Source organism: Camelus bactrianus, chromosome 23 (genome assembly GCF_048773025.1).
Source record: "Camelus bactrianus isolate YW-2024 breed Bactrian camel chromosome 23, ASM4877302v1, whole genome shotgun sequence".
NCBI lineage: Eukaryota > Metazoa > Chordata > Mammalia > Artiodactyla > Camelidae > Camelus > Camelus bactrianus.
In genome coordinates, this window is record NC_133561.1 from 13569795 (window position 1) to 13581774 (window position 11980).

The window sequence follows — 11980 nt, forward strand, 5'->3', positions numbered from 1 at the left end:
ATGTTTCCATCATATGATGTCATATTCTTGCACCAGAATTTAGCTTGCCCACCCCTATTGGTTTGCTTCACTTTCTGCCTGGAGTCAGACTGCGATTAACACTGTGGACACACTGCTTTGTGTTTCTGAATGTTTCCTCAGCAGAGGCACACGGAAAACTATAGCTGTTTTTCAGAACTTTTGATAAATATTTCCTGATTGCCTATCCAAAAGCTTGTCTCCAGTCTGCATCCGATGAACACTGTATTATAACCATTATCTCACCATATCCTCAGCAGCACTGGGTATAATCTTTTACGATCACCACCACCATCATCATCATTGGTATCATCTCTGCCAGTCTGCACGTGGGCAAATGAAGTCTCACTATTTGGGGTTCACTTACTTCGTCGCGAGTGCAGTTGAACGTGCTTTGCGTGATCATTGTGCGTTGAGCTTTCAGGGTGTTCCTCACCCCTTTGGTCAGCGGGATGCCAGCGGCTGGGGCTGGCCGCCCGAAGGCCAGACCCTGGTGGAGCCGCCACCCTCCAGGGCCCCACGGCCATTGGGCGCTGCGACCCCAAGTCCCCCGCCCCGTCCGGTCTGGGTTGGGCTGGGCTGGGCTGGGCTGGGCTGGGCTGGGCTGGGCTGGGCTGGCCTGGCCTGGCCTGGAGGGGCGGCGGGGGTGGAGGCGCTGGCGGGGAGTAAAGGTTGGCTTCTCCGCGCACCGACCTCAGCCGGAGGGCCCGCGGCGTCATGACGGTGGGAGCCAGGCTCCGAAGCCAGGCGGCGAGCAGCCTCCGGCGCTGCGGGCCCCTCGCCCGGGGGCGAGGGCGGACAGAGGGGGACGAGGAGGCGACCGCTATCCTGGAACATCTGGAGAGCGGGGCGGAGGCGGCGGAGACCGGGAAGCGGGCTCCGCGCCCGGGGGCCCGGGGCTCGCGGAGGGTGCACCTCGCCGTCCTGCCCGAGCGCTACGAGCCGTTGGAGGAGTCGGCGCCGGGCGAGAAGCCCAAGAAGAGGTACCGGCAGAAGCTGAAGAAGTACGGCAAGGTAGGCGCTCCCCACTGCCCCTGGGGATCAGGGAACTCGCGGCGCCCTCCCGGGACCTGGAGCCGGGTCCCCACGGTCTGTCTCAGTCTCTCCACGCTGCCCTGCGCCCCTGCGGCCTCCCACGCCCACCCCCTCGCCGGGTGGCATTCGCTCCGAGAGCCCTGAAACTGTTCACTCTGTCAACTGGGGAAGGGGGGCAAAGTAAGTTGCGGGGAGTGATAGAAACTACATCGGCTTCCCTGCGCGCCGCTCCAAACTGCTACCGCGGTGCTGGCGGGTTAGTAACTTTCCCAAGGGTCGCTTATCAAGGTGGTTCTTCTTCTAGATATGTCTTACTCCCTTGTGTAGTTGGTGGGACGGAAATCAGTGTCTCTGTTTTACAGATGGGAATACTGAGGGATTAGTGTGGATAGGTGACTTGTAGAAGGTGACCCAGTTGGAAAGTATAGGGAATTGAAGCCCAGTTTATCTATTTCTGAGCAACATTATCCCACTAGCTGAGAAATGTTTGAATTATTTCCCCAAATATCCCCAAGGTGATCTCCAGGGCCTGGAAGCTCAACAATCCGTAAATATGCACTTGTGGAATCTACTTTTCTCCCAAGAGGCTATCTTTGTGCTCTGGGCCCGGCAAACACTGTCATTTGCATTGAGGGGTGGGGAGGAGTGGGGCAGGGGAGAGACAGACAGAGGAAGAAAGAGAGGGAGTATGAATATGGGATAAAATGGCAGTTTCCTCCTCAGAGATGGAGGCCCAAAAGCAGTTCCCAGATGCTCCTGCCCAGAAACACTTGAAGCTACTGCTGCCTCTGGTCCCTGAGGCTGGACAAGGCCACCCAGCAGAAAATCACAAAACTAATTCTGTCTCGGCCAAAGGCCAGGGGCCCCATCTGATATAGTGTCCGGTTTCTGTGTCCTCCAGTGGCCTCTTACCATAGCTGAAACTGACCAGTCTCCATACCTAGAAACTCAGGTTTATCATCTTCCGTAAAGGTATGTCAGCAGCTTTGGGAGCAGAACGCAAGCAGGCAGTGGTAAAATAGATTAATAGAAACTATGACGTTGGGACTTTCAGGCTTAGAGTCATGCTTGGAAGAATCATCTCTCTTCCTGGTCCCAGTGGAGTACAAAAAAGCCATCTTTTGCCTCTCAGCTGGTGAGCTGTTAATGTGGAAATCTCAGCTTGGAGGCTGGCTGAGCTGAAGATGTTTTTGGGGTGCCCACTGTGTGCCAGGCCTCGTGCTGAGACTAGAGATACAAAAATGGATACGATGCAGTCCTGCCCTCGAGGAGTTTACAGCCTCTCAGGGAGATGCCAGCATACGGGGCATGACCACAGAACCTGGGTAGTTAATCTTTAGGGGTGAGGTTATAAAGTCAGGGAAGTTTTCAAATCAGTGGTGGCATGAAACCTTGGTGCAGAAGGATGAGTCAAGGTTGCACAGGTTAATGACGAGGTTACTAGTTCACACGCACTACCATGGCTATTATTAAAACTACAACAACAACAACAACAACAAAATCCAGAAAATAATAAGTGTTGAGGATGTGGAGTAATTGGAATTCTTGTGAATTGCTGGTGGAAATGTAAAATGGTGCAGCTGCTGTGGAAAACAATTTGGCAGTTTCTCAAAAAAATAAACATTGAACTACTATATGATCCAGCAATCTCACTCCTAGGTATATGCCCAAGAGAATTGAAAATAGGGACTCAAACAAGTATAATGTATACACGTTCACAGCAGCATTATTCACAATAGCCAGAGTGGAAACCACCCAGATGTCCATCAGTTGATAAATGGATAAATGACAGGTGGTCCATACATACAATGGAATATTATTCAGCCATAAAAAGGGATGAAGTGCATGCTATTTTGTGGATAAAACATAGTGCTAATTGAAAGAAGCTAGACACACAAGGTCACATATCATATGTATGATTCCATTTATATAAAATATCCAGAATAGGCAAATCCAGAGAAGGTGGAAAGCAGATTGGCGGTTGCCAGGGACTGGAGGGAAGGAGAAATGCAGAGAGATTGCTTAATGTGGATGGGTTTGCCTTTAGGGGATGATGAACATATTTTGGAAGCAGATAGAAGTGGTGGTTGCACAACACTGTGAATGTGCTCAGTGCCACGGAGTTATTCACTTTACAGTGGTTAATTTTTACATGATATAAATTTCACCTCACCTGAGAAAAAAAGAGAGAAATTCTCCAGATCGAGAAGAGGTGGCATCCAAGGTGGAGGGAGCAGCACTAGCAGAGGTGAGACAGGTGAACGCTCTAGAGTGTCACACGCTAGTTCAGTAGACCAGCAGGCCAGGCAGGAGGACCCCTGTCATGTTGGAAGGAGGTGGACGTGCCCTTCCTGCCTGCCCTTCAACTTGCTGTTTCTTGGAGGTGCCTGAGGAGGTGACCAGCTAGGCTCCAACACAGAAGAAGATGACCTACCCCTCTTTTTTGAAAATCCCTGAGAATAGCCATGGCCTGGCTAGGAATGTGGGGAAGTGACTTTCCTTGCTTTAGTCCCCAGGAGAAATTTTATCTCACATGGGCCAGTAGAATAAGGAGTGGCCTGCAAATAGCACCACGTGATTAAGGAATGGTTTTTCCTTCAAGGAAAGGTGATTAAAGTTCCTTTTTATCTTAGCCGCTCAAATCCTTCACCAAGTCCCTTCCTGCTTCTATTTACAGGAAAGTATTTGGCTTTTGTGAACGGTACTAGGATAGACTCCCCCTCCCATTCTGCCCCGTGGCCCCAAGCAGGGTGGACCCAGGGCTGCGCTCGCTGGTCCAGCCTCTGGCTGGAGGCTCAGAGCTTGGCAGTCTGGGCACCTGGGACTCTTGGCAGTCAGTGATCCCAGCTGATTTTTGAGTCATGACAGGCATGTTCCTATGGTGCATTAGTGGCTGTGAGAGGGCTGGTTCCTGGGTGCGGGAAAGGGACTTCCGTTTGCTCTTATGAGATGCTGGGAGCTCTGACACATATTGGATGTGCCGCATCCCTGAATCTTCTCAATGACCTTGGAAGGCTGTGGATCCCCCATTTTGCAGGGAAGGAAACTGGAGTTTCAGGAAGTTAAGCTCTTTGTTCGAGTCTGCACAGCTAGAGAATAGCAGAGCCCGCAGTCAGGTGTCAGAAGCAGTTAGGGTGGAGGGAGGAGCTGGGGTGAGGGAACCAAACCCAACACTTAGCTTATTATAAGAGATAGCCTTTCCCGGGTGCCTCAAAAGCCACAGGGACAGATGCAGGTCAGGAAGGTTATTAAATTTTGTTAATTGGGCAGCTAGGAAGAGGCTGGAGGGGAAATACAGGGTGTGGAATAACCTGTAGCTCGAGAGGAAGAAAAATGTCCCCACCTTCCAAGAATGGAGTTAGGACATGGGCCCTGGAGCCAGACTGCCAGGCTGAGCCGTGACCTTGGGCTGTGCTATCCTCTCTCTGCCTCGGTTTCCTCCTCTGTCACATGAGATGCTACTAGGGCTATCGTAAGGAGCAAATGAGTTAATCCACATAGAGGTCTTAGAACGCACCTGGCACGTGGCAGGTTCTGTAATTTGTTGGCTTATATCTAAGGGGTGGAAGAGAGGCCCCGTATGACTGTTTCTTCTCTAATTAGTTTTTTTTAATTGAAGTATAGTTGGTTTACAATGTTTCATTAATTTCTGGTGTTCAGCATAGTGATTCAGTTATGTGTGTGTGTTTATATATAATATATACCCTTATATATATATATTCTTTTTCATGTTCTTTTTCATTGTAGGCTATTACAAGATATTGAATATAGTTCCCTGTGCTATACAGTGGGACCTTGTTGTTTATCTATTTTATATATAGTAGTCAGTATCTGCAAATCCCAAACTCCCACTTTATCCCTCCATACCCCCCTTCCCCACTGGTAACCGTAAGTCTGTTTTCTATGTCTGTGAGTCTATGTCTGTTTTGTAAATAAGTTCATATTTGTCATTTTTTTTTAGATTCCACATGTGAGTGATATCGTATGGTATTTGTCTTTCTCTGTCTGGCTTACTTTACTTAGTATGACGAGCTCCCTGAACGTACCCCATCTCATCTGATTCGTTTTTAATGAGCTCTAACTCAGAGAAAAAAAAAAAAAAAAACAGCTTCTGTAGTTGACCGCCCACCTCAGCTTTGTGCCTGGGTCCTGACCAAATTTCACAACTAAAGATTTGATTTTGTACTCCAGGGACAGGGGTCTTTGTTAAGAACTAGTTCTATTCTTGAAAGTGGAGGGGGCAGGGAAACCCCGACATCTTTGGGGTTAGTGGAATACCTCGGACCCCCCAGAAAAGCATCACTTTCTGCATTAGTTCCTCTGTCGCAGATTACACATGGATATCATGATTAAGACAACACAGATTTAATCTCCTACAGTTCTGGAAGCCGTAAGTCCAAAGTCAGCCTCCCTGAGCTGCAGTCAGCAGGCTGGTTCCTTCTGGAGGCTCCAGCTTCCAGAGGTCCCCTCCTCCATCTGCAAGGCCACTGGCATAGCATCTGCAAATCTCTTTCTCTCTGTCCCTCTGCTTCTGTCAGTGCACTGCCTCCTGCCTGACTCCTCCTGCATCCCTTTTTTAAGGATGGTTGTCCTTATTGGGTTCCTTATAAAGATATAAGAATCCTTAAAAGGATTGGGCCCCCTCCAGATAATCCATGAGAGTTTCCCCATTTCAAAACCCTTAATTAAATCACTTCTGCAAAGTTCCTTTTGCCATATAAGGTAACAGATTCATAGATTCTGGGATTAGGACATGGGCATCTTGGCGTGAGGGCATTATTCAGCCTGCCACACTGTCCCGTGCTCCGCTAGACCCCTCTGCTGCTCTGAGAGATTATTTGGGTTGAAAGCTCTACTCAGATCAAAGATTTCCAAATCTCCTCCCTCTAATGACACTGAAATAGTCGATATTTTACATTTCTTTGCATCACATTTCTCAAATCTGTGTTTTGATTGTGTTCTACCTAATGAGCTATTTTAGTAGGTTTTTTTTCTCAACTGCAAAGATGAAGGGACAAGCAGTTTTTAAAAATAGCGGGGGGGGGGGTACAGCTCAATTGGTAGAGCACGTGCTTAGCATGCATGAGGTCCTGGGTTCAATCCCCAGTATCAACTCTAAAAATAAGTAAATACATAAACCTAATTACCCCCCAAAATATGAAATAAATAAATAAAATAACATTTAAAAAAAATAGCAGGCAGCATAAAATGAATATGCAAACACCCAAAATGTCAAGTTGAATGCAGGGCCATCCATGATGCTAGGGGCATGGCTTAAAAAGGATGCTCTTGATTTTTATACTGGCTCCCAGAAAACAATTTTTATTGTTGTTATTTTTTCAAATAGGCAAGTAAAACTCTCCCACTGAATTTTATTACACTTCTATAGAGATGTATCTCTTAGCAACACCAGCCCCCACCCACTGACACACACCCTAATGTCTCATTGAGAAGTAGACCAGGCAGTGTCTCAAACATGAGTATGTAAAGAAGCAGTCAGGGTTACCTTCCTCTCCCAGAACTCCTCATTTGGCCTGAAAGCAACCCAAGGAAATCTTTCTGGTACAGGGGATACAGTGCTGAGGACAACCTTATTCCATTATTCTGAGGACTATGAAAGCTGAAGTAAGTAAGCCAGAAATCATAAGAAAAGACAGTCTTAAGAAACTTTCCTGAACAGATAACAACATACCTTAGATTTCAAAATGACCACCCCAACCTAAATTACTATAGAATAAAATGAGGTTATTTTTCAACTAAGACAGCTGACGTGTGAAGGCACTTAGACCACCTGCACTGGGTGCCAGGCACAGTTCTAAGCGCTTTCCTTGCATAAACCCATCTAATCCTCTTCACCTGATCAGGTGGTAACTAAATATTCCCATTTTATAGATGAAGAAACTGAGGCCAAGGAAAGTTTAGTAAGTGACTGGGCTGGAGTTTAAGCCCAGGCTGCAAGCAGTCAATTGCGAGGGTACATACTGCCTTCATTAAAGAGGGGAAGTCTGTGTGGGGATTCAGGACACAGGCCCTGAGATGAGATTTCTTTGGGATTGGACTTCAGCTTTGCCTCTTCCCAGCTGTGTAATCATGGATAAATTTAACTCCTTGGTGTGTCTTTCTTGTTGAAGCCTGGTAGCCAGAGACCTGCAGGAACATACTGGTAGCCAGTCCAAGTCAAGTTTATCTGTTTGTTGCAGTAAGGGAGAGTGTATCCCAGAGGAATCGTGAGGTTTCACAAAGTAGAGACCTCAAGTAGAGAGCTGAATATTTGAGGCTGAGCCAAAGATACAAATTTGGGATTTATCAGCCTACAGGAAATAATGTGATTGGAATTGGATGAGACCACCTATGGAGAGATTGTAAGCCAAATTTTTTTTTAAAAAATGAAAAATAGAGAATGGTATTGAAGAACTCCAACATTTTAAAGCATGGTAGAAGGGATACTCCAGTAAAGAAAGCTGAGGAGGGGCTGCATGTGAAGTAGGGGAAACCAGAGATGTGGAGTCCAAGAGGCCAAATGATTGTTTCATGAAGTATGTCCAAAGCTGCTGAGAGGTTAGGGGGTGGAGGGAGACAGAAAAGTGTCCACTGGATCAGGCAACATGGCGGTGGTGGATGTCCATGACCAAGCAGTCCTGGACGGGTTTGGGAAGGAGCCAGAGTAAGAGGGGATGAGAAGGGAGGAAGTGGAGGCAGAATGTGTGGATGGCTCTTTCTTTTGGTTTGGCATGAAGGAGAGCAGAGACCTGAGTCATGACCTAGAGAAGATGTAGAGTCAAGGGGATGCCTGAGCATATGTGTAAGCTAATGGAAAGGATCCAATGGGGTGGAAGAGGATGATGAAGTTGGAGAATGGAAATCTGAGGGCAAAGTGAGAGAGAGTACCAACAGCAAGGGTCAAGGGAATGACTTTGGGGGGGGAAAGGCCATTTTCTCCACTGGAATATGGGCAAGGTTGGAGGAGAAGCTGGGGCAGGTGTAGACAGACTTCTGAGTCTTTCAGTGAAAGACGAAGTGGGATCATCAAATGAAGGTATGGACACTGTGTGCGTTTGCCTGTGTGCCCTGGGGGCAGGGAGGCTCGTGGAGAAAGGAGAAAGTAAGAAATAGTGTCTGGGGGAGAGAGAGAAAGTCAGCCTGCTAGACCGACAGGGGAGGTTTGCCAGGCAGCGTCGGACGTCAGCGTGAGGTTTGTGATCGTGATCAGGGGTCTTAAGTAGTAACTGGAGTTGGAAAAGTTAGAGGGCAGAGAGACAAAATGTGTGATGAGGTCCAGTCACCTATATGGATGCTGACGTCATGGAGAATGGTGACCAAAGTCGGGGATGGGGAGAGAAAGGGGGAGGGGCAACAGCACAGTCAACGTTAGTCGATGGTGGTGGTCTTAATTTTTCTGTGGCGGCTCCACTTGAATCCTTTGGATGCCCTCAGTCTAGCACCAGACCTTGAGGAGGAGGAGGAGAAAGAGTGTATACCAAGAAAGCGAGGCCCAGCCCTTACTTTCAAGGAGTTTAGAGTTGTATCTGGAACCTGAGACTTCCCCAGATGCAGCAATGAGAGGGCAGCGGGAGACTTTAAAGAGCCAGATGTGGGTCAGACAGGAGAGTGCCCTGGAGGTAAAGGGAGGACTGATCAGATCAGGTGAATGAAAGAGAACTTGACCTAGACTTCAGACGATCCAGTAGCTTAGCTGGAACAGAGAAGAGTGGACTTTGATTAAAACAATACAACAAAACAGGTTTGGTTTTCGAACTAGCAGCTTCACTGATGTTTCCAGGAGGATTTCTGGATTATCTGGAACTAAGTGGGGCTTGAAAGCCCTTTTCAAGGCGCTGATGTCTGTTCTGAGCCCCCGCGTGTTCTCGAGAAGGGGTTGGGTGTGGGACAGCAGAGACGTGGGAGAATGCTAACTTGCTGATTTGCCCTGGGGAAATGAGGCAAAACGATTCTTTACGTATGTCCCCATTGTGCATGAAAGATGACAGAGCTGCCTCTCCTAACTCGTTGCTTTTCTCTTCTGTTCCTAAAAATAGAATGTTGGGAAGGTTCTCACCAAAGGATGCCGCTACATCGTCATTGGCCTGCAGGGATTCGCCGCCGCCTACTCCGCCCCTTTCGGAGTGGCCACCAGCGTGGTGTCCTTTGTCCGCTAGTGGGAGCTGCCTGGGCTCCCACAGGAAGGAATGGACGCCTGTGTTCTGGGAACAGTATGAATCCAGGAACATTTCAGACTTGAACCCACAAAATACTCTGGAGGAAGAAAAACGTCTTGGTCGAATTGGATGAGTGTTATGAATGAGTCATCCCTGCCCATCTGCTGAGCACTTCATGTCTCTTGGACACAGGTGGCCCTGATGGACAATCCCGCAGAGAATTAGGCTGAGATCAGGTTTGGGATTAGAATTAATTTGCTAAAACCGGAGCTTCCCGTGAAGGTGACGGGGTGGGGGTGGGGGGTGCGGAGGCAAACACTTGACAGAAGCCAGCAGTCTGGGTGGGCAGCAGAGTGGTGATTAGGGATGGGGCAGGGGGTGGGGGCTTTTGATCTGGAGTGAGATGATTTGCTCTATTCTGGAAAGCTCGCAGGCTGACAGGGCTCTCAGCCCCCGGCTGCCTCGATTCTGAGGGCACCAAAGGAACTGCTTGTTTCTGAAGTCATCTCCTTCCTGCACCCCTTTGCCACCCGGAGTTTAATTACAGCCTTGAGAAGAAGGAAGGAAGAAAAATCTCTTTGAAGGCTACGATGCTTTGAAAACTGTTGATGACATGTCATGACTGTCGAAACTAGATGAAGGCTTGTCATTTTCCTCACCCTTCTCTGACATAAACATATAGGGGGCGACGAGAGAAGGAGGAAGAGCAAGGGCAGGTTGTTTGAGGGAGGGACCGCTCCTGAGGGCTGCTGTGACCAGTCCAGCCCAGTCCGGTCCAGCCAGACTCACCTGCAGGCAGATGACTGGCTGAGGTCGGGTTGTGGGTCCCCATGACTCAGCTTCCTGGTACCATCAGCTCCCTCATCCTCTACACCCAGCTGGACGAAGGGAGCCCTGGCTTGGGAGAGAGGGAGACACTACACCTGGAAATGACAGTGCATGATTTAGAGAAGGAACTGGAAAGTAGGAGACAGGTACGAAGAAGCAGAAGAAGGATGTTGGATGAGAGAAGGGGACGTACAGGAACCAGGCCTGGGTTATCAATGCTGGAAAACCTTAGGGTCTGGGTGGGGCCAGGGGAGGCCAGAGGCGCCATGTCAATGCTTCCAGACCCTCGGAGGCCTGTGAGCTCACACTGGCTGCCTTTATAGCAGCCTGCCCCCTCTGTACGGCCAGCTTGACATCATCTCAGCTGGGTTCAGTTAGAGTGGGCCAGGATCCTGTCCTAACACTCCTGGAGGGTGACCTGTGGACTGCCATTGGACCATTGGATAGGGAGGTGCCCGAGGCCAGCCCCCACGACAGGCCACTGTTCTGACCTGGTTTCCAGAAATCCAAAATAGTTATTGCTGACCAGTCCACAGGGTCGGTGGCCATGCCTCTTTGTTGCCCCAAGAAGTTGCCGGGTCCCATCAAAGGAGGCTGCAGTGCTCATGCTTGACCCATCAAATCCAACCAGATGGTGCTGGGAAATGGAGAAGGTGGGAAGACAGATGGACAGACAGACAGAAAGAATAATGAGTGGAGGAGAGCGTTGTAACCGCGAAGCAAGATGAGCTTCAAGTTCTGGAGGCTCGTGTGGAAGGTGAACTTGGACCCTGTTCCTGCATCATTCTTATTCATGAGGGAAAGAGGAAACAAATGGCCTTGCTTTAGCTGAAATGACGCAAGTCGATAATGGCGCATTTTCACACACGTGAGATAATTGTCACTTGCCTGGCTGCGTGGGGTGTCGGGGAAAAGAGGAGAAAAAGCAAAGTGTTTAGTGGGACAGAGTCAGGCCTGTGTGGCCTGCTGGTCCCGGGAAAGGCAGGCAGGAGGAAGGGGACCTGTGGTGGGTTGGGGGGCACCTCCCTGGTGGCCCAGTGCCACTGACCAGCCCCAGAGAGGCCCGTTGAGTCTCCTGGGGGACGTGGAATAGTGACCTGGGAGGGACAAGAGTGGCTGAGGCCTGTCCAAGGAAGACCCCTCCCCGCCAAATTAGAGACATAACTGTAAGGCCAAGCACATGTGGCCCTAACATTTTTGAATTCTGGTTAAGAATTAACCCAGAAATTTCAAAAGTCAGAACCTGGGAGCCAGATTCGTGTGCACAGAAAATGCACTTCCCTTGATTGTTGCTCAGCTGAATAGTCATTTCCCCCTGAGACAGGGCACCCATGCTACAGGTTGATTACCTTTTTGCCTTTTCTTTCTCTGCAATTTTTAAATATATATATATATATCAGGGTCCACACCTTCCTAAAAACTGAGTTTTAGAACTTTCCTTTCAATGCCCGACCAAGAGGCTTCTTTTATATCTTTTTCTTGCCCTATTATGTAAATAAAATCCCAATTTGTCTAGTGTTTCTGTGTGTGAAGAGTTTTTCTCCCCCTCATACAGTGGCGGACCCCTCCCTGAGGCCCCCAGGAGGAACCCAACGCTGTCCCCGAGACCAAGGGGCGGGAGAGGGGCCCTGATTCACTGGGGACTCCACTTGGGTGTCAAAGGGAGGCCATTCTCCAGAAGCCCCAGCAGAACAAGAAGCCAGGGGCCAGGAAGCTGCATTTTCCACAAGCAGCCTAGAAGGTTCTGAGGTAGCTGTTGCTCTGCCTGAGCTGGGAAACGCTGGCCCCCAGGGGCTGCTGCAGGTCGCATTGGCCAGTGGGCTCCATGTGCCAGCCCGCGTGGCACACCCGCTCACTGAGCCCTGCGGAAGCATTGGGAAAGGTCTGGGTGGTGGTCAGGAAGGTGGGACTGAGAGGAAAGCTGCTGGGCAGCTGTCAGATAA

General features: G+C 49.2%; 1 protein-coding gene across 1 annotated transcript; it reads left to right on the forward strand.

Annotated features, from left to right (window-relative positions):
- The first annotated feature begins 638 nt into the window (after positions 1 to 638).
- C23H1orf115 (chromosome 23 C1orf115 homolog) lies at positions 639 to 11555 on the forward strand. The gene is made up of 2 exons (XM_010973999.3): positions 639 to 1032; positions 9090 to 11555. Exons 1-2 carry the CDS (start codon positions 736 to 738, stop codon positions 9207 to 9209), a joined length of 417 nt encoding a protein of 138 aa, XP_010972301.1. The 5' UTR covers positions 639 to 735; the 3' UTR covers positions 9210 to 11555.
- The last annotated feature ends 425 nt before the right edge of the window (positions 11556 to 11980 follow it).